At 34.8% G+C, this 24,147-nt stretch overlaps 1 protein-coding gene across 1 annotated transcript in view; it reads right to left on the bottom strand.

Moving 5' to 3' along the window:
• Positions 1-976: 976 nt before the first annotated feature.
• The window catches only part of LOC132913152 (extracellular serine/threonine protein CG31145), a 93,715-nt gene continuing 70,544 nt past the window's right edge, over positions 977-24,147 (bottom strand). Inside the window, exons 3-7 of the mRNA XM_060971167.1 lie at positions 23,654-23,729; positions 12,510-12,602; positions 12,037-12,341; positions 8,528-8,801; positions 977-2,185 (exon numbers count right to left, since the gene is read on the bottom strand). Of these exons, the coding sequence (XP_060827150.1) occupies positions 1,984-2,185; positions 8,528-8,801; positions 12,037-12,341; positions 12,510-12,602; positions 23,654-23,729 (950 nt within the window). The 3' untranslated portion in view covers positions 977-1,983. The remainder of the gene's footprint in view (positions 2,186-8,527; positions 8,802-12,036; positions 12,342-12,509; positions 12,603-23,653; positions 23,730-24,147) is intronic.

Genomic DNA, 24,147 nt, shown 5'->3' with positions numbered 1-24,147 from the left:
AATGTGAAACAAGTATCTTCTTTATCGTATCTGTACCTTAGAGACCCAGATAGTCTGAGAATGAAGAAACTTCACGGAATTTTATTATAAATTTTGTTGGAAAATTGTTCCGTAATTTGTTTAACTTTCACAAATGGCAGTATTTCAACGGTTAAAATCAATTTTATTGCGTTATAATATAATAATAAAATAAGAATACATCATTTTACCAACAGATAATTCTTACTTATGATTCTGTTGTTATATTGCTAATAAACATAAGCAAGTGTCCAGGTACTTTTAGTAGTATACTTAAAGGAAAGTACTTGAATTTATAATATCTTCTTGCCGAGAATTCTGTACTTCTTCTAAGCGTGATGAAGAGCAAGGAAGTCATAGTTTGATCGGTAACGTTGTTAAACCGGCAAGTTCAACATGATATTTAAGGTCCTGGACAGAAGTTTCGGAACTTTCTAGGACATTACAATATTAAATTGTGCATAATTAATATCGGAAAACTTTTTATATTTATCTTAATTTGTTTAAGACTAAGTTTAATGTGCGGAGTTACCAAAAGTGGGTAGAAATGAAATTGTATCAAGCACATATTTTGTTAATAGACTGCGGATTTTTATGCATTTATGGAATATTTTATGATGCGGAAATTGTACAGAATGCAATATGTAATAAAAGTATATAAAATACCTGAAGCATATTTAGGTTCCATTTTTTATCGATATTCACAAAAATATGAATTTCCATAAAAATTCGAATGAAAGATTTATAGCAATGAGAGAAAAATTGCAAGTTCACAAATGGTCTAATGATATTTAGATAAAATTTTAATAATTACATCAAATTCTTCGTCAAAATTCTTTCCCTGAAAGTTATGTAGAAGATCCACAGTAAGAATTACCACTTGAAATGAAGGAAGGAAGTAACGAGGAGGGGATTTCGATGGTTCTCAAGACTGATGCTAATGAAAATACATCGAAGGTTAGTTCAACAGAGCTTTTTTTCTTTTCCTCATAGCCCAAGAAAGAAAGAGAAAAAAAATAAACACTTACGAGTTACAGGTGCACTTTGGGAACATTCACAGTAGTACATGCGTACGAAAAGCACACTTTAAAAAAGGCTGCTTCCACGCACACGCATAGCGTTCGCCACGGATAAAACACACTCTCTCTTCACGCAATTTTCTGTTTCGCAGGTGAAAACTGGATTCTCGTAAAAAAGTCCGACGCTAGATCGCCGAGCAGGAATTGCGTTGTGTCATCGCGAGGAACTGTGGCTCAAAAAATCGTTCGTCTCGTCCAGGTAAACGACAAACTCAGCGATAAATCGTCAACCCTTGGACCTCATCGTTGAGCGAATGATCCACGAATCCTAAGGAAACCAATTTCTCAGCCGACCGAAATAACACGTCCGTCGACTTGAGCGATGAAAACGCTGATTTTGTAAAATATCCAAGGCCCTGACAAAAGCGATATCGATTTCCTTCCTTAATCTTATATACACAGAAAGCAGGGCATTTTATATTTTGATCTTAACTCTCTTTCACGTGCGTCGCTTATGATACATATACTATGTACAGCCTCTTTGTACAAGTTTCTCTAAAGTAAAAATTAAAGGATAGAATAAAAGAAAGTAACATTATTCTGCATTAGAAGACAACAAGAGTAACAATTTCGTAAAAATCTACCAAATCAAATCGAAGCACAATATTTGATAATTAACGTTGATTGGTAAACAACAAAGTATCTTGTCAAAGATAAGATTCACTTGACAAGAAACGTCTTCCAAAACCATGAAATATATCGTCTTCGATCTTGCTATCGTTCGATTGTTCAACACTAATCGTTTCTTTTCTTTTTCTTTGTTTTTACACATGTCCTCTTCACAATAAACTACACTCTATCAGCGTTAAAAATTTCTTAGCTAGTTCTTTTTTTCTTGTTCATATCTGTTAATAAGAAGTTTCTTTTTCACTGGCACACGAAACGGCTAGGATCCAGTGTCTTCGGTTTTTTCGTGGACGACTTGACTCGAGTCTTCGCGATTCACACAGTCTCTTATCGCTTGGAGAATCACACGCACCCTCCTGTCCAGGGCTGCGAAATGGGGTTCCCATAGAACTGGCGCCACGGGATCCTTCGCCATGCTTCTTCGTAACGCCTCGCTCAAGGGGTCTGGCCCGTTGTGAAATCTGAAAAACAAAAAGAAAGGAATGTTTCAATTTCTGGCGATAAAAGGATTTAATTCTCTCCTCTTATTCCTTGTTGATATGAACTCCTATGTTACAATGAAAACATTTAAGCACGTGTTACAGCCAGACTGTGGATGATTAGGCAAATTTATATCTTTCTGTCGAAATAATTAAAAAATAAAATCTACATAGAGATCAGAAACTACATATTCATCTATTGAATAAATATTACTTTCTCATTTTTGGGTTTATTTAAATGATAGCAGTTTAATAATAATCACGATGTTCGAATATTTTAGTGAGCTAATGTATATTAACGAACAATGAAGCATTATTATTAATCGCCAACTTTTACTCTAATTTCTCTTCTATAATCGTTCTCCACCTTTCTATTCAATTTTCAGTTCTACATTTATCATACTTTTATCACAATGAATTTTATCATTTTAATAAACTGCATTACTTATCGGATCGTTTGACATTAATAGAAATTTGTTATTTATATAAGATTTCATTACATTAAAATACAGATTCCATTAAGCATGATAATATAATTTCATAAATATAGAAGTCTAGACCCTATTTGATAATTTAATTTTAATACGAAGTATGGAGAATAGTATTTAGAAGGAACGGTATTAGATCGTAATATAAAATATTCAGCTTCGAACGAACCGTGCTTCACTAAATCCTAAAAAAGAATTCTACAAAGTAAAAAATAATCTTAGAATGTTATACGTAAAGAAAAAGAATTCTTTGACCTAAAAAAAAGAGAAAAAAGGAAGAAGTATTTAGAAAATACATAAACGACCTAATAGAAATAGATTGCTAACGCAAGAGTTAAATAATACACGATAAATTGCAACGTTGCGGAGCAAAGACCCAGAGCAAATTTGAAAACCCTTACGGGACTACCTTAACGCTCTATGTCTCAAACTGCTTAAAATAAAATCCCAAAGATAAATCTTTTCTCTCTGGACGGAGGTGGTAGAATATTTGAACAATTCGTTCATGGTCTGTCGCCGAAATTCTCTTTCAAAAGACCACGCCACTGTTCTCTCCCTTCCTCTCTCAAGAAAGACCCGGTTGATCCTCGGTTTTCAATATTCACGGGGAATCAAAGTAATTCGATCGTTTTTAATAAACATGCAAATCCACGGACGTAGAAGTCGTCGGAACTCGAAAGATTAAAAACGTGACCCCTTCCTCTCTCCTTCTTTCGTCTCGTCTCTGTCTGGCACATTGATCAGCGAGCTCGAGCGTGAGGCGACAGAAATTTTTCAATAAAAATGCAAATGCCCGTAATTAGAAGTTGGTTCGGCGGTAAGACACGTATCTTACTATCTATCATCGAGAGAACTTCCCACCTTCGTTTTGCCGCGACATCTTCTCTCTTTTTTTTCTTCCTATCTTTTCCTTCCTGTCCCATGTTGGAAAAATTATTTTTCCGGTTTGAAATTTTCCACATTGCTGGAACCATCCTGCGAGATTTCGAGACGCGGTCCGATAATAGAGGATCTAGCTCTTCCTTGCGGAACAGGCAATGAATAAAGTATCGACTAAGCAAACGGCTCATGGATGGTACTTATGGCGTATGTACAGGGTGAACTATTTGATTTTCAGGCTTCTTAAACGAGATTAGGTACATTTTTGCGGTGCTTGGTCGATGATCTTTCGTGGATCTTTCAAAATCTTTCGAGACTTGCTTTCTTCTAACTCTCATTCGTTCCTCGTGTCAATCTGACTCGCTTTTCCGATAAAAGATCGTATTACTCGGCTACATTTATAGAACACTTTTCCTGAAACTTATTGGCTTTGACGTGCGAATGAAGCGTCATATTTCTAAAGGAAAGTCAGTGTGAATGTATGTGAAAGACAAAGAGTAAAATTAGTTATTGATCTTTTCATTTCGTTGATGTTTTAGCACTGTATCAATTTGACACATGACAAATATATATTTTGATTTCTTTGAGGAATGAAATTACATTATTAATATTCTTATGCGTGTTCACGATTTCGTTGATACTGTTTTTGATTTTTAATTGTTTTTTAATTTCTTCTAAGTGGCCGCGATTGAAGAGAATGTGTTTCATTGCAAAATTTTGGTTACATAGGGTACATCTAGCTACAGATTCTTTTGTAAGTAGATAAGTTGAGTAGATAAGTAGATTATCTGGTGTAGCTAATTATCGCACGCGTAATAACTACTTGGTCTCGTCTGTTCAGTAAACTGGTGTCCGGTTTGTATTTATATTTATACCCTTCTGCGTTTCCTCTACGTCTTGCTGCTGTGAAAGTTCGTAGTATAATCGAGCTTCTTTGAAATAGTCAAGAGTATTTTTATCTCTGCATCTATTTAATCTTCTGCACTATTAAAAATATCAAATGATTTGTCAATGACATCTGATTGCAGCAGTTGCAGAACTGATTCCTTCGACAGATATTCGTGGCTAATGTCTAAGTCTGTATCTTATCAAAGTTATTCTCTCTTACCTGTTCATGTCGAAAATGGAGATTTTTCGGAACAAGTTTTGTATCATATTGTGGAACTTGGGTCGGTTGGTCGAGTTAAGTCTTTTTTTCTTAAGCCTTTTTATCGACTTCTCCGTGTCATTAACTTTTAATATCACATAGTAGAATTTTTTTCACACTTGGAGATTGAATTATCGACGATTTATAGAAAAGCGAAGAGAAGCACAAGTAAAGAAAATGTTGGGTGATTACATATGATCGATTGACATAATGGTTTTTCAACGGGACACCCCGTATATGTGGGTTTGTGTGTATACTTAAGGGCATATTCTGGAAGAAGCACGCGGATAAAAGTATTTTTCTGGCTGGCTACTTCTCGATGTCACAGGGGAACGTAGAAAAGCACGCTGCTCTTCGCCGAGAGAAGGATAAAGACTTGATCGAACAGCTTTTATACCATTTGAACGATTATGGTCTTCGAGGGTATTGATGATCCTGAACGACAGATCCTTTTAATATTTACTGAATCGAAACTCCAACAGAATCCCATCTTCTGAAACTTTAACACATCTTTTTAAACAATTTTAAAAAATACAATTATATTATAATTCACACTTTCACTGTTATTCAATTGTTGCAATAATTTTGCTTTGAAACAACTATTGTATTTTTGGTTTTATTTAGTATTACAACATTATGTAGTGATAACTACTCGGTGTTGTTATTCATTGATTTGATTGATTGATTATTATTATTATTGTATATATGCCGTTATATAATTGGATTGAATATTAAATAATATTGGATTAGTCCAAAAATTAGAAACTTCTGATATCTGGTGAGATTAAGAAAAAGTGAAAAAATTCTGGAAAGAAAATTTGTAAAGCTATTCGATATATACATATATCGTAGTGTATCTGCATATACTGTTTAATAAAAATTGTTTTTAAACCAATGGAAATGAATAACCTTCAGTTTTTTTTAAATTTCTCTATGAAAGGATAGCAATGCTATTTCTAATCAAAAAAATAATAAACGTAACGATATATGTAAGAGCATATCGCTTCCGGGGAAGGAAAATTAGATTTCAATAGTAGTGAAAGTGTCAAACGATTAAATTTTATCTTTCTCAAACCATTTACAAGCGAAAGAAAAGATGGTGTACTTATACTACTATAAAAGCTGTTTCGTTTCCTCTTCGCCTGCATTGTTATTACAGCGCATAAAAAAAGTAATAGAGAAATCCTATGCTCGATAATATGAGAAGAAATTACGAACACGATCTTCGACATACTGTTATTCCAGCTAATCAAACATCACGTTATGTTATAAATGCAACGATTTCATGAAATATATTTGATAAGAAGGGTACAATATCGCCCTATATGTGTTTCGTATTAACGCAGGTTGGAATAGTTGAATGGGAACTAAATGAAAACGAAATCATAATGAAAGAGAAGTAACCATGACTGACACGATGAAGTAGCTGCAATGAAGTACCCACAGGATGCAATTATCCTATAATATCAGGTTTAATGGACAACGTGTGGGCTTCTTCAATGCGTCTTGAACGACCAGCACAATTTCATTCAAGAAGATACTCTCTGTTAGCTATGTTCTACGATAATAAGCAACTAGATCAAACTAAAACGAAATTAAGGATACTCTGGGTTCGATTTGCTCGTATTATTACACGATTATTAAGAGAAAAATAGTTAATATAATTACTACTCTACGTGAAGATGAAAAGTCATGAGACATAAAAAATACTGTAGCCACGCGAAGAGTAAAAAGCAAAATATGACGATTCACTTTCACGAATAGAAACATTCTGTGTGTCTTGTTTCTAGTAGGTTTGTTAAGTTATTTTCAGAAGTGGAATATTCGAGACACGTTCGAATCAAATTGCAACGTGCGCTAGTAAATACACCGAAACCCAAATCAAACTCAAAGAAACATCAAAGAATCTAATAGTTGGAATTATCTTGACATTCCCACTATTTTCATAAAGAACTCAACGAACGGATTCCGAGCGGCAGCATATATACATAACAACTCAAGATGAATAGCTGAGCGAAAACGAGAAGGATAACTCGAGGCCGTAAAGGTTTAAAGAAATCAGCGAATCCTGGGAACCGAGATCCAGATTACCGCGTGGAATTCAATCTGCGAAACGAGTTATCTCGATTTTTATCGAGACAGTGGCAGGTGTCGTGCTTGTAGAGAAACACGCGTGCCGGAGATTCTGGCGAAGAAGATATCGGCTACCGGTTTCGACCTAGCGGACACGTAACGACGGCCTAAGCAGCGTGTCGGACAGATCGATAATCGTTTGCTGTTATCGTGCATCGGTCATTTGGTGCACGTACATCTACACGTACGTTCGCGGACACACACAAAAACCAGGTACACATTCGTGGAAATGTGTGCACGCGTGTGTAGCTACGCGTGTCGACGAAATCCGCTCTCGTTGAATTTATCGCGGCCGTAAAAAGCCTGGTCCCCGTGAATCCGCATCAAAGCGGAGATTCACGAGCGATGCTGGCGACGGCCAATTCTGGTAAAACGTTTCACTCCGAAATCCGCCTTATCCAGCCCCCCGGGGCCACGGCTCGTAAAGTTTCCCCAGCGTTTCCCTTTTTCGAAATCCGCCGAGAGGCCATCCAGAGAGGGGAAGGGAGCCCCACTCTGAATTGTAAATTCGACCCAGATCGATCCTCTGCGCTCTCGCGACACCAGCCCTCGATACGATCGTACCCACAGCGTCGAATTAGAGCCACGTCCAGATCCACGATCTTGCCTTCGTTCTATCTCCTGTTCCCTGTGGCATTGTGTCGATTGGAGAAATTAATAGGAGATCGGATAGACTGATTTATGGGTGGAGATGTGCAGGCGAAAATCGAAATATTTGATGGATTTGTTAGAAGGAGTAGAGACTTCTGTCTATACAGTGGCTACAGCTATTATTTTTACCATCGTTGTGTTTATCATAGCGTTCATACTATCAATAATTTGTACATACTGGTAAAATCGAAATACATATTGTTATTATAAATTTTCTTCTTCTTTTATGGTTTATGTAGCATTCACATGGTGGTCATTAGCGACGATGTTCGAGTTGTGTGAGTTAGATTTTGTTGAACATATTGATTTCCTTAAGGTAGCTTATTGTATTTCTTATATAGTCTCGTGATGTTAGAGCTTTGCCTAGTTTCGTGTTGTATTTTTGTCTTTGATGCTTTGTCCTTCTACACTCATAAGGTATGTAGTCAGTGATTAATGGTTGGTCTTGACAAAGGAACAGTGTGGTGGAACTGTTTTTTTGATTAACTATTCGTGCGTTATTTTTGAGTATCCGGTACGCCAAGCCAGTACATTCCTTCCTTTTCTATTCATATCGTTGAATGGAATTTTGTTGCTAGAAATGTTATACCACATTGTAAACCTTTGCTCCTTCGGTTAAAGTTCAGATTTTCTCCCATTCTTCTTTTATTGCTCTTTTTGTTATTTTCATAATATACACACACACCCACACACATTACTTGAAGTTTTATACACCCTTATTTATAATATATATAATATATATATTATATATAATATATATAATATATATAATATATATAATATATATAATATATATATTATATATTATATATATATATTATAAATAAGGGTGTATAAAACTTCAAGTATTCTACTTATGAATAGGAACGTCAAGCAAATCCTACAAAACAACAGAGTTCCCCTACGTAAAGAACGTGTTCGCAATAAAACGAATTTGATACAATAATAGGAACTGGAGCCAAATTATCCAAATCCAAGTTACGATAATCAATTAGGAAGAATTTCTATAATACTGAAAGGACTTACTTTAAAAGGGTGCTTAGAGTTGTTTGTCTGATCATGCAGCACTGTAAGATGGGGGCCAAGATAGAGATCTCATCGTGGAAAGCTCTGCCAAAACCTCTACCGTGATCCAAGTGCAAGGGGAACGTGTTGTTGCCGAAAATCTTGAATGTCTCGTAATGGTGTCTGTCCATGTTTCCCATAAGGAAGTCTAAGACGGCCATGTCCATTAGATCCAGCAGCCTGCGACCCTCGTGATATGGTGGAATTTCTTTTACCAGGGAACAGTAATCGGAATCTGAAAGCATACAAAAATAAAATATTACTAAGTTTTAAATTGTGTTAATTTTACAGAATATTAAAATGGTACTATATAGCGTGGAAGATTGGTATTAAACGAAGATTCAACTAAAATTAACGAAAATCAATTAAAACTTAAAAGTATTTCAAACTATCGCTCTTCACCGTGAAATTTTAATGTCCGATGGATATATATATATATATATATATATATATATATATATATATACACATACATATATTTATGTAACCAGGTTATACATGGGTTATGAGAGCTACGGAACTTTTACATTTTTAAAGCTTCAGACTATCGAATATTCAACGACCCACTCGATAATATAGTCTTAACGATGGTAGTTTCTTTAAAGCTCTAGGTTTCAATTTATAGCTTAATATTTAATTAATATATAATTAATTATTGATAACAAGAACTACTTCGAAACAAATGCTGCAGTAAGTATTGTCTAAAATATACGTATAGAGTGATTTGGAAAACCATTTGAATACTTATAGAAAAATGTTGTATTTATGCGTATGATATGTGTAGTATAAAACATTTTGAAATTATCACTGTAAGCATCACACGTCTGTTACGATCATACTGCTCAAATTTCAGACCAATACGAACATGTATCGTCTATTTTCATGAGATTTCTATTTGTAAAGCAATTTGTTCGAAATCCAAGAATTGAAACAACTGGACTCGTCATATTCTTTCCATGTGCATTTCGAAGTCAGTAAAACGAAGTCTATAAAAAGTTATCGTTAGAAGCAGAGAACTCGCCACCTTAAACCAGTTTTTGTTTTATCTCGATACAACACCTGGTTCCAGAGATATCGCCGTGCGAAGCAAGTATAATTTTTAATAATTCGATATCTCTGTCTCTATCGCACTCACATGCCGACCTACCGCAATCCAGATACCGGTGCAGCGAACAGTGAATGATGCTGATTTAGCGTTTTTTCACTGCTACTATTAAATCGTTACGTACACAATCCTTCGAAAAAGTAGGTCACGGCGATTTCCACGAATTTTGACTGTCATGAATCTTATCGCTGAACTATCGACTCGCGATATCCCAGGAACCATTGAACGTATGTATCGACTTCAAACAAAGTGCATTATAAAAAGAGCGTGTTCTGCTATGTACTGAGTATACCCAGTGGAAAATTGGTTGGATATTCCGGATGGATTTTGCAACCGGTTAAGACGGAGGGATATGATTTTGATCGAAAAAGAATAAATGTAAAATTGTTTTAGAAAATAGATCATTTTCGATTGATAATGAAATTATAATTTATAGTAACACGTCTTGCGCTAGTCACGAAAAATAATCTATGTTTATTTGTACACAACCGTGTATACATGTATATAAAATTATTCAGAAGATAACACTAAACTGACGTAGCTAATATTCAGGAAACGACACCAATAATTGGTGAATAACATTTAATTTAGAAAAGAACTGACGTTTAGATGAAACAAGCGGTTGCGCCACTAAAAGTTCAGAAAAAGATGTAATAACAAATATGACGTAAAATCGTGGTCGTAGTAAAATGCACACAACTTGTCGTAAATATGAAGAAAAACATTGCCGAACTATGTCAGCGACAGTTATAGATTTTGAAATAACGTAGAACTACATCGCCGGCAACCAGCCAAAAACTTATAAATGACGTAGAACTACGTCAGTGGCAACCGGTTATAGATTTTGAAATGACGTAGAACTACATCGCCAGCAAGTAACTACGGTGGCGAGCAAAAGAATGTTTATAAAATAAGAAATATAAAGACAACATAATTTTGCGAATTAGATTTATATTTAATAAAAACGATGAATAAATGTGATATATATATATATATATATATATATATATATATATCATAGAATAAATTACTGTTATCAATATTGAAAAATATTTTGGTTAGTATGTGGAAAAGGATACATCTCACCGGTTTCGATAATCTTGAAATATATTGCCAAGGTCAACATACTTAAACTTAAAAAAGCTTCAATATAATTTATGTTACGACTATACTTCACTCTGGAATAGACGGGCGCATTTTTATATAGTTCAACCTAAACTTAACTCATTGACGAGAAATACGACTATTTTTAATATAATATAAATAAAAAAGAAGAAACGAACGTGCTATAGATTAGGCTAGAGTAGTAAAGTGATATAATTAATGAATCTATTGCTATATGAAACGTTGCACTATGTCTTCGCCTGTCCATTCGTCACTTACATACAAATAATAACTAAAGTCAGTAGATATATACACATCGCTACTTGGCACCTATACCGGTACAACTCAAAAAATATAAACTTTAGAGGAGGGTTTTTTCCTTTCCTTTTTAAACAAATACACAAATTACATGAACTAAAATAAATAAAATTACATTTTTTACAAAGAAATCTTTGTGAATCATCTCAATGACATTACAAGACTGACTTAACACAAGCTATGCCAGTATTCGCGAACACAGTATAACCTTCCACTTGTAGCGTCACAAAACAACTAAAGATGAGTCAGTGTCGTTGTAAAACCAAGATCAGGTTGATAGCGACATAAGTAATAATTTTTCCTTCTAACATAAAATTGAGGGCGTTATAAAGATACCGTTTTATATGATAAAAGCAAAAACATAATGTAGGCTTTCTTTTTGATAAAAAAAAAATATGAAATTTGTCGAGTTGTTTCATTATCGTTGCCAAGCAGCGACATATCCTCCACACGTAACCTAATAACAAAAGTATATTTGCTAGCATATACAAATAATAATAAATCAAGTAGTAATCGAATTTACAATATATTTGGAAAATGGCATTTGCAAAATGGAAACAAAAATTAATTCATGACGATCGGATACTAATCTGACGTAACTTACAACTCGTTGATTTATCCTTTTTTATTTATATTAAAGATAATTAGCATCAATGAATTAAATTTAAGTTGAGCTACATATATATATATATATATAATTTAAGTTAAGCTATATATATATATATAGGGATAATATAACCTTGACGACGTATTTCAAGCTCATTGAAATCAGCCAAGTGTGCTTAATCCACATAATTACAAAAATCGTTGATACAGAAAATTATTAAGATCCACGTCGCGTCAGTTTTCATTTTTCCTTTGTTCGCTACTTAAGGATGACTTAGAACTTGTAGCTGCTTGTGAATGTGTTAATAAACTAGATTCGAGGGAAGAAAAATCTCACCGTGCTCCCACTGCGCCTTCTTCCTCTTGTGATAACTCCTGCGCCATGGATGTCGCCAGGCCTTCCTCGCAACGAAAGATTTATCCGGCAAGAACGCGGCGAAGCTCCCTTCAAGGGTGTCCGGATTTCCGCAAATCGCGTGCGCCGTATCGCAGTAATAACTGCACTTGCCGTGGAAGCAGATATTACCGGCGGGGCTGACGAAGAACGTCTTCAGCAGCTCGCCGTCGGCGATCTGATAAATCTCTGTCGTTAGGTTCAACGTTCTACCGGTGACTGGCATCGCCCTTCGGAATCCCAGTAGTCTGCAACAGCGAATCGTTCGATGAGGGCAAACTTTTCCACGCTCATTCCTCTCGGATCCAAGAAACTATACCGATAACGTTGATTCATCGGAGATCTTGTTTTTCATAGATCGTCTTTTTCCTTTCTTTTTTTCTAATAAAGTTTCGATCGATAGAATACTTGGTTACCTGTCCAGATGAAACGCTGCGATCTCTGCTGTGTGTCTCTCGAAGTCCGTGAAATAGAAGTGATTTGGTAAAGTTTGCTGTTCTCGTGGAAACCTGGTACATTAATGAGAAAAAAAAGAGATAATATTAAATTGTTAATGATTCAGAGGAATTGGAATAAATAAAACTTTGGTATTCTCTCGCTACGAATTTAGGTGGTTTTTCATACAGATAGGACGCATTAAAAATTATAACGATGTAAATCGAGGCTGGGAAAAATTAGAATTTTCACAAATATCGTCGCTTTGGTGGCGTAGTTAATTAAGGTATAATTAGATTGCGGATGTTTATGCATTTATGGAAAATTTAAATATGCAGAAATAACCAGAATGCATGTGACATTCAAGTAAAATGTGTAAAATATTCAAAGTAAAGTAATAGTTATAATTTTAACGGGCGAATCAAATTCCTATTTAGTTTCCACTTCTTTATATAGTTTATAAAATTACGAATTTGCATAAATTGACACGATTCCATAATTTGAACAAATATGATGCATTTTTTATAACGATAAACAGAAATAGAGCGTTACTTTATGAAAAATAGTAATCTGATTTATGCCACTGTAAATTTCAACTAACCACAAGCTTCTCAGAAAAATTATTGCAGTGCTATTTACACTTCAATTCGTTTGAAACATTAGAATAATAAATAAACGGCAACAAAGAAATTTGATTCATACATTCAATTTAAATCGCAAATGAAAGAAACGTGACAATTATTTGGAAACTTTCGTAGAATACAAAATTCAGGTGTATCTGAATCAAATCAAGAAACGAACGTTAACCTAGAATAACGTAGGACGTATTATCAGGTGGAAATGTTTTTTACGATTTTCCACCTCGATCGTGGGACTCGTGGGAAATTCCTTGTTTTCTCGGAAATATTTTCCGGTTCAAGGGCATCGTCGAGACCCAATGAGAATGCACGAGCCTCTCTCCACGTGGAAACAGAAAAAAAAAAAAAAGAAAAAATACACGAAAGAGAAAGTAATTTCCACTTTCATGACAATGTCAAAACACTCGCGAAGAAATCTTCTCATAATTGAACACGACAATCTTACTTTATCATCTTCATTTTTCATTTTCACTTTCTCGAGGGAATAACTCACGCTTTATTACCACGTTCTGATGATTGAATTTCATTCAATCGAAATTTCGTAATTGATTCAACCGAGATTCAGATAAGAGAGGAATTTTCATCTCGGTTCTACGATCGTTCTCGTTGCCTGAAAAATGTTTTGCTCGTTCAAGGCCGTAGCACGTACAGCTACGCGACAGTTTCGAGATGTCGGAATCCAGAAGCAAGCGATTTCTCGAGAAAACATAACCCTACAGAGAAAGAGAAGAAGAAACGGTTTTCTCTTCGTTTTCTCCCGCCCCCTCTACCTCGTTTCCGGTTCTATCGTGAAAGTCGACGGCGATAAATAAAAAAAAAACCGTCTCCGGAGAATCCTTCTCGTACGTGTGCACCTTTCCTTACGAAATATGGCGCTAGAACAAGAAACCCAGAATTCCGTGGATCTACTGACGTTGAGCGAGTACGTGCTACGCAGGCTCTATAAGAATGTAAATAATGGGACAAAACTTTCAGAAAGAGAGTGTTCGATTTTAAATGTTTATGAATTAATTCTAAACGATGGTATCATTGGGTTACAAATAACTGTCATAATACATATATAGGGTTTTTCCGAAATTATGATACGAGCGATCGGATGGTGATTCTACGGGCAAAAATATGTCGAAGGGATGAGTAACAGTTTTTTTCGTTCAAGGCTTCGTTTTCGAGAAAAATGAATTTGCAAACTCGTCAGCTACCCGTATCATGTATTGACTGATAGTGTCGAATTACGAAATTTCTGTTTCTGTATTACTAAACATGAACAATGTCACAATTCGTTAAATGGTTTAAATTACATTATATTACATGGCAACAATACGGTGGCCATGAAAAGTATTGGCATACCATTGTATTTAGTATAATATCTACTACCGTATATATTATAATATTTATTATTCTATTCATTATTACATTCATAAAACAATTCTGGTTTAGAATGCCATTTTTGGGAATTTTATTGAATTCTTTCCATAGAAACTATGATACTTCTATTAGTAAACTTTCGCATACACATATTTCATAATGTTTGAAGGACATTCATCTTTCTTCTTAAACGAAAATAAATCGAACTATTTTAAGCGAAAAATTAAGAATTTACGCGAGTTATGTAAATGTCATTACGCGGAGTTCTTTCAAAAAGAAAATTTATTACTAGTGTCTGACACGATTCTGATTATTCTACTTATTTGAAAGAGAAAAATAGAAATATGTCTGGTGTGAACGTGCAGTTGACTCTCAACAACTATCTCTACTCTAATTAGATTATGAAGTAAAAAAATGTTTCTGTTCGCATATTAACAGGATTATAAAAATATTCCTAATTTGTATTTCGTGGTCGAGGTTGAAAACATGAGTAATTTGAAATAAAACTATCTTTAATGTCGATACTTAGCAAACTTTTTGCATATTGTGATCCAATATCCAAACTTTTACCAACTTCGAATTAAAATTCCAGTGAGAATACTGAAATACTTTAGCTTCTCATTAACCCGATTCGAACTTCGTTTTATCAGTGCCTGGCGCAAATAATTCCTACTAACCATTCAGCAGACTCCTAATCAAAATGATTTTCTAGTTTCCCATTTTTTAATTACGAACCGAATAATCGTATTATCATCTCGTTTGATGTAATGGTATCTAGTAACTACGAAACTATGTAATTAGCAAAGGTTGTGAAGTTGATGATAACGGTAGAAAAATTTCGAACTAAAATTTCTAAATTAAATACAAGTACGTTATATTTTACGTCTCTGTGGATTGTTTATCGGCGAATAAGAGATGAAAATCAAATGAAAAGCAAGCAAGTTTTTGCTTAATATCTAATAATAAAATGTGGATCTTTATGCAAATTTATATTTTCATGGTAAGATAAAATGAAGAAAAGAAGCCTAAATTGCGATTTATACTTAGAGGTAGTAAGTGTTATTTCGTTAGAAAATTGAGCATCAACTTCTATTTTCTGCAGTAACTTTTTTAATACATTGAATCCAATTCCCCCAAATTCCATGTCGAATAATTTCCCGGGAAATTACATACATTTTTATGCACTCGCGAATGTAAAGGTGCAGAAATCCACAGAAATATTTATGTAAAATGAACAAAGTGGAGTACTCGTCGTAATTTTTTAGTAAGCGAAACAAAGTACTATGCAGGTTTCATCCTCTCGGTTCCCTTCATAAAGACACGCAATTGCATAAAAATCCGCCGTTTATGTTATGAATTTCATCAAAATTGATAATTGCGCTCGAGGATGTTTCTTATAAGATAAAAAGAATCGTCAAATTTCTGCGGAACATCGACTACGAAAAGAACGAAACAAGGAGAAGAACGCTGGGCGGAACTTTTCCAAGCAGGCTGAGCTAATTAATACGACGGTCGTGCGGTAATTAGCCCGTAATTTGCATCCGATTAAAAGTTAACTGGCATCGCGAGGCTGCCAGCCAACCCTTGCTGTCTGACCTTCCGACTCCGCGGCATAATTCTGTTTACCAAAGGCTCCTTCCTTCTCCTTGGCGAAGCGAAATTTTCTACCGGCTGGCAGCAACGAGGTGCGCGGGAAAGATAACCAGTATTTCGTTGGAATAATTGCGCGGAATAAGACCGGGGTCGCGGCTATTTTATATTCAAATGAACCGGTTCGTACGCGATTTATTCCGGGGCAAATATTAATTGCATCGTCTACGGCTGAGGACCTACAGATTTATAGGTCAGATTAGAGGAATTGCTTTTCTTACAGGCCGCCTCGAATATCTGGGACATACGAGCTTCGGTTTTTCTTCCTGCCTCGTTTTATACCACAAATTGATTAAAATCCTGCTACGATTCTCGAATATCTATGTGTCGAGCACGCTCCCATTTTAACGAACAAAAAGAACAATGTTCTAAGACATTTGATAAAAGATTGGAACGAGGATTCGTCGTGTAAAACTATATTTTTTAATTAACCTTTAATAAGACTTCTTTCATATTTTGTCCGGATTGAATATATTTTTCAATGTTAGAAGAAAATGAAAGTGACCGAAAGAATTTAGTCGAACTTCTGTGATGAGTCTACTTTTATGTCAATATTTTTGATAAGTAAACTTCCTGTTATATTATTTATTTATCGTAATGAAGTATTTTATATTACGAAATAAGACGAAATAAAATGTTAGAATTAAATGTTAGAATTTTTAAGTGGGGTATTAGCATACGTATTTTTATATATTAATGCTTGCTTTTTTTTTATTATCGTATTTAAAGAAGCATAAAAAATGAATCATATTTGCTTGAATTATTTCTCCATTTTTTCCTATGTTTTTTAATACATAATACAGAGTTCGATTATTGAATTTTTTCGAGTTTGAGGTCTTGAACCTGTCGATATATTTTGCGTGTACTCCCCTACAATTTTTCGTGCACGAGCAACTTTATACGAGTCACGTATACGTATACACGAGTGCTCGAGATTTTTGTGAAGCTCGTAAAACCAGTTCCATTGGAATTTGCTATATCGTGAATGGTCAAACGCTAATTGCGGCTAGAACTAATGATGTAGGTCGATGGTAATTATTGCTGGTCTATTAGTCGACCGAGTGGTGGAAAGCGAATAAAAAACATCCGACCTACGACCAGCAACTTCTTTTCCTCGGTTGATTAAACTAAACATGCAAAGCGTGAACAATGATTTAGTTCAATTATCGAAGTATAGAGAATGCTTTCTAGCTGACTCATGCTTTTCAAAGACATACCATTTATTAATATCATTCGCGGTTCTTTTGACGAGATAAAGTCTAAAAAAGTTGGTCGAGGTGCAACGAGGAAGATTATCGAAATTTGTTAGTAAAATGCGAAAAAAAAAGAGGTGTTTTTAATAATGGAGTACACGGGATTCAGACGCTAAAGTTTCGCGGCAAATTTAATAACGCGAACTTCGCTAGCCGCAGGAAGGTGGGTAAGAAGGAAACTTGTGTTTCTCGCAAACCATATAACCAGCAATTTTATTTTTAATAATCGTTCCAGAAATTGTTAAGGAATAAATAGACATTTAAAGCATGTAAGATGTATGGAAATTGAAAAATAGAAAAGATTTCTATGCATGTCCAAAATATTCCATTTTTAGAAACACATATTTCAATAAATTCTAAAAAGAATGCCTTTATACATCGGTGTACGTACGAACGTTAAAAGATTGAAATCATATATGGAAGAGAAGCTTCTCAGTTTTAATTATTTTATAATCAAGATTGTACTTTGATGAGCTTTAATTTATTAAACGATGGAACTGATGGTAATTTAAGCGCGTTATATTTTCTTCGCAGAAACATGGAAAGATATAAGCTCCTTAGAAGCATGATATAAAAAGACATTTCAACCTAACATACAATTTCATATTTACAAGCAAACAGAATAGTTCAGAAAGCCTGCTAAATACTCCAATATTTCCTCGTTCCTACAAATTACCGTCTTTTTCTCTCCGAAGATCAAATACAATTTTCCATTCACAAATATAAATATGTTAATTAGGAAAAAAAAAAAATAGAAGAGAAATATAAAAAAGTGGCACAACCTAATACACCAGTCACCTCAATCTACATCTATTTGTTCTTTATCGTTTAAAATCGTCATCTTTTCTCCGAAAATAAAATTCGCAAATATAAAAATGTTTATGGGAAAGAAAGAAAATATCAGAAAGCAGTATTACTTAATACATCAGTCACCTCAATCTTTAGCTATTCCTACTTGATCCCCTGAAATCACTGCCTTTTCTCCAAAAATGAAGTATAATTTTATGTACATCCATGAATATAAAAATATTTATTAAAAAAGGAAAAAAAGAAATATAAAAAAATAGTACGACCTAATACACTAGCCACTTCAATATCCATACCATAACCACGTCAATCTTCATTTATCCCTTCTTTATCCTCCGAAATCGCCATCTTCTCCCCAAAAATAAAATCCACAGATATAAAAAGAAAAAAAAATATATATATATATATATATGTGTGTGTGTGTGTGTAAAGGAAATATAGAAAAGTAGTACAACCTAATACACTAACCACTTGAATCTCCATCTACTTCTTTTCCATCTTTCGAAATTGCCGTCTCTCCTCCAAAAATGGAAATAAAAGTCGAATCTGGCAGCTCGAACGAAATCGAAAATCACCGTTCAGATTCAACGAGCAGTTGTTCATCTGCCCGAAAATCCAAAGCTCGCAATCAAAGAGCCTTGAAGCGGGCTTCGAATAAAAAGAAACCGAGCGAAGAAATAATTTCGCGAGAAGGAACGTCGTCGTGAAAAATTGTCCATTCAATGAATCTCTCTTCGTTCGAGAGTGGAAAAGAAAAAAAAAAAAAGAAAAGGGAAGGAAGACGAAGAGCGAAAGAGAAAGTCAGAACTGGTTCGTTTCGTGGGGAGAGAAAGAGGTGTCCTCTTTAAACGTGTAACGAGAGCTTATTGCGGGATTGGTGGCGCTGCAGACGCTGGCAATTTTGTGGAATTCCAGCTTTCTTCCTCCCCTACCCATTGACACCCAAACGGTTCCAGCCCTTTTCGTAGCGTGTCAGAGGATGGTCCAAGTCCGGAAACTTTCCCTGAAACTTATTGCCGAACTTATTACCGGAGTTTAAGCCGGCCTTGGCCACTTATCGTGGAATCTTCGGCCGACCGGAAGTTTAAAGGGCCAAGTGTGTGCACGGAAATGGTTGGAGGGGGTCGAACCCCCGGGAAGAGACAAGAGGGATAAAAAGGAGTCGCAATAAGCGTCCCGACGAGCCTCACTTGTCTTGAATTTTCTCTCCACTACGGGATATTACGTTTTCTCTTGCTTTATTCTTTCGCTCCTTTCCCCGGTTTTTCCGGTTCCGGAACTCGGCGATGGGTATTTGCCGCGAGTAACGAGGGACTGACGAAAATTATTGTGAAAAATCGCGCGAAATTAAAACGCAGTGGATACACGAAGAAAGAGAACGGATAATTAACCCTTTACGATCGTATTTATTAGATGGAATTAACTTTCATTGAACGAATTCTAATTATATGATCTTGGATGCGATGTATTGAATTTATTAATTTTCTTCTTTGAAGTTTAGATACATTTAATATAATTGTGCCTCTCTTTAGTTCCGTTTTATACTGAAAATTGTATCTTATACTCTTCTATCGTATGACATATTTCAGAGCTTCAAGGCGCCTTTCAGTCTACAATTCTATTTCATTGTCACTCGTTTATTATACGTTAGATGTGATTTATTGGATGGAATTAACTTTCATTGAACGAATTCTAATTATATGATCTTGGATGCGATGCACTGAGTTTATTAATTTTCTTCTTTGAAGTTTATATATATTTAATATAATCGTATCTCTCTTTGGTTCCGTTTTATACTGAAAATTGTATCCTATACTCTTCTATCGTGTGATATGCTTCAAGGCGTCTTTTAATCTACAATTCTATTTCATTGTCACTCGTAGATAAGTATGATCTATATAGCTCCCACTTCTTTAGTTGTGTAATTATGTTGATAAAAATATAAATTTGTACCGTAATGATTAGTCACTTTGATAATTCTAGTTTTTGAAATTTACACATTTTTTCGTTGGAAAATAATGCAAATGAAAATTTGATTACGTTATATCAATTTGGATGATGTTTCAAGAAAACATTTCATACATATATCATACATAGAGCATGATAGAATATAAAATTGTTTATGTAAAGAACATAAAAATGTCAAAAACGCTATGAATTTTCCGAACAGTTAAAAAAATTTCTTAAAAACCTTGATACTTCGGTCTTGTCTGTCGTTTCATTTGTAGCAGTCAGTTATCTCTGGCGAGCATAAATAGTAGTCGTAATTAAGCAGTAAGAAGAGCAAAATCAGGCTTCTCAGAGTTGCGAACGAGGGTGCAATGGGCTCGAAGATAGGGCGAGGAAAGTTTGGTATTTCGAGGTCGCAGTCAGAGCGAAATTACTTCTGCAGTTTGTTCGCGACGTAGCTTTTCGTCGCGATCCCACGAGGCTGGATTCGAAATACATGTCGATAAGAACGAGAAATTAACGCGAGAAACATCGGTCCTCCGCAACTTCCTGTCGACGCAATTGACCCGTATAAGTTAAGAACAGCTCGTATCCGGCCTGGCAACGTGCACAATTTATTCGAGAGGAAACTAAGCAGCAATATCTTTTACGATTGAGATCTACGATGATAATAGACAATTAAATCTATTCTCAGACAGGATAATTAACTCTGCCATTCAATTTATGATTTATGGCGATTACGGTGATTTACGATTAATAAGAGAGTGCCTTCTTTTTACTGCAAAAGATGATTTAAAGAATCTCAATTTTTCGCCACTTAATTTTTATAATCTTCCTAATCATATTGTTATCATCAATTTCGATATTTGTAAAACAATTATCGAAGAAAGAATTTTCTATGTTGGAACTAATTTTCTGTTATTTTCAATACAAAAAAATACTTGTGTATATCGTTCTCGAGTCAAAAGGCAGAGGGCAATTTAATTTATAAATTTGTTAATTTATACCGACGAAAACAGGACGAATTTACGTTGCAATCAAATATTTCGGATCAAATATTTTCTGAAATCCCACTGTACACAGATTTAGTCTTCTATAGTAAAGTGATCAATTCTGTTAAATAAATCCATTAACAAAATAGTAAGCCCATAAATACAATTACTTGGAGCATAGAAAACGGACAAATTATTTTACTCGTCGTTATGTTCTAGTTGCAAACAAAATACTGCTGACACAGAAATTTTGTTTTCGAAATATAAAATTTACAATTCGTTTCTTAGATTTATTGCTCATTTTTCCTAAGTATCATAACTTTAGTGAAACGAGATGGTAAATGGACGAGTAGGAGGTTGAAGCTGCGTACAATAAAAGAAAAAAAAAAAAAGAAAAAAAACGAAAGGAATGAACGTGTCTAAAATGTTTTTCGACCCTCGATGCTCGTTTCCTCCAGTCTGCTTAAGCTGGGAAGTGTTCTTAGACTGGAAGACAATGGGAGGATGTGACGTATCGCGTTTTCTGGAGGGAAAAAAGGGAGAGTGGGCAATGATAATTGAGTGGAAGAGAGGCAAGGACAGTTGGAGTGGCTCTCGCACGGCACGAGGCACTTGGCCCTCCACTTATGTAATTGTGCTCGTAATCCCATCCACGTAACTTCGTCAACCACGTGGTAAGAAAAACCGCAGGCCTCGTTCCTTTCTCTTACTCTTCTTCTGTTCGCATTTAACTGACGAATCTTTCTCCTTTTCGTGAAGGAAGGCGTAGGAAGACTTGAGAATAATTTCGTAATAGCTGGCTGGCTAATAGCTTTTTCTTGTAAAATGCTTGAAGCAAATCAAATTTGTTATTTGAGCCACCGAGAAGAGAAATTAATTGATTTCATAATATTTAGAAATTCCTCAATAATAGTGGAAAGATACGATTAATTTAGCGCGGATATTTATGGAAATTTATATTTTTATAAATGGAATTAATGAAATGGAATTTAGGTAGAAATTTGTTTCGTGCATTAAACATTCAGTATTATAATGAATTTTCTATTCTGGAAATTTTCTATATTTTTGCATATTATATGATTTCTATGGCATTTTTATATCTTCAAATTCCCTATAAATGCATAAAAATCTTCAGGTCAAGTGTATTTAATTTTACAAAAATCAACGTAGCAACTTTAACGGAGTTGTTCAGTTTGCCTCCTGTGTGTCTTAATTATGATAATTGTATAATATATATATTAGTACAGCATCCATAATATATTCATAAGATGTATCTTCAAGTTTAAATGCTTTCATGAGCTTATGTATCTTCAAACTGACGCGACTGTAAAGCTGGCATGCTGTTCGTATGCAACAGGCTCAAGATTGAAGATACAACCAACTATGTTTATTGAGTTTGAGATTTATACATATACTTCTATAGTCATTGTAATATTCAAAGTAAAAGCTGGAATATCATTGCTTGAAAAATACTGCGATTATTTGTAAGAATTTCGTAATAAATACAATATTCAAAGTAAGAGCTCAAATATTATTGCTTGAAAAATGTTGCAAATGTAGCAATTACGTCCCTCTTCACGCAACAAATTGGATTACAAGTTTGATATATTTTCAGCATTGCAACAGCAAGACGTCCCTACTGCAACAACTTATAAGTTCTTAGGACTCAACTTCAGAGGATTAAACGGTGTATAACTCGTACCTGGAGCGCTCTCGCAAGTTTAGTGATCAAATAAATTGTTAATCCTCGGAACTAACATCCGATTCGGACGGAATTAAATGCTTTCGCTCGATTTTATCTCGTCGAAGACGCGTTTCGCGGATTCGATTCTCGTCGAAATAATCCTTAGTAAATCGTGTCCTAAGAAACTCTCTCTCTCTCTCTCTTATCTTCATTCTCCAAGTTTCGAGCATTCATTCGTTAGACTAAGCAGCGCATCCCACCTATTCGTATATCAAACGTGACTCACATGCCTGCTGAAGATAAGCGGACAGCTTTCAAGAAATTCTCAGTTTTAGTCTTCGACCAATTACGTAAATATATGAAGAAAATTTGAGAAAAGTAAGAAAATGAAAAAATGAGAGAAACGAGGATAGTATTCGAAGTATACTTTATTCTACGTAACTTCATCGACACTTTGCTATTTGTATTTTTTGTTAATATATGTTAAGAAAAATTCTAGATGGTAAAAGCAGCCTTTTTGCGATTGTATCGTTATATTTTACTTGATGAAAATAATTCAGTCGGATTTAAAAGAAGTTTTAATTTATTTACTCCGAGTATTCTAAATATTAAACCGGAATTATTCTAAATTTTGTTAAATGTCTATGTCGATACTTTCTGCATGTATCAAATGTTAAAGCAAACGTTGCTTTGTAGAAGATCAGAAACAAAGATTTCATTATTCCTGGTTAACGTTCGATTTAAGATTGATCTCTTATTGGAAAGATTTAAATCCATTCGACTTACCTCATAGGTTTGAAGAGAGCCTGCATGTCCGAATAATTTATTTGGAGTTTCAATTGCGTGCCGCCCTCTTTTTGAACTGCGAACAAAAAGGGAAAATACAAAATCAAAGTGGAATCAAACTATTTACTCTTTAGTCTCGCGGTAAGATATCCGATTATTGGATCGAGGTACATGAATCTCCGACTCGATTTCCTCGAGCTGAACCGGAGCAATCGAGATTTTCGATTCAATTGGTCTTAGCGCGATTAAGTCGCGTTTAATTGCGCTCTCGTTGTATACCGATACAGGGAAATAATCAACAGACACCTCTACGCAGCGTTAATCGAAATTCTCCGTTCTAAGTTAAAGTGAAGACTAAATCTCATTATAATTCCAATCATTCTGTTTCCTTACTAAGCCTATGAAATTTTATTTCCTTTGGCTATACAGGTATCTGAAACATCTACAAAAAATCTAATAGGTAATTTCCCTAGTTTAGATAACCTGATCTAAAA

This window comes from Bombus pascuorum, chromosome 13 (assembly GCF_905332965.1).
Source record: "Bombus pascuorum chromosome 13, iyBomPasc1.1, whole genome shotgun sequence".
NCBI lineage: Eukaryota > Metazoa > Arthropoda > Insecta > Hymenoptera > Apidae > Bombus > Bombus pascuorum.
The sequence above is the reverse complement of the archived record's forward strand: the minus strand, read 5'-3'. Positions and strand labels throughout refer to the sequence as shown.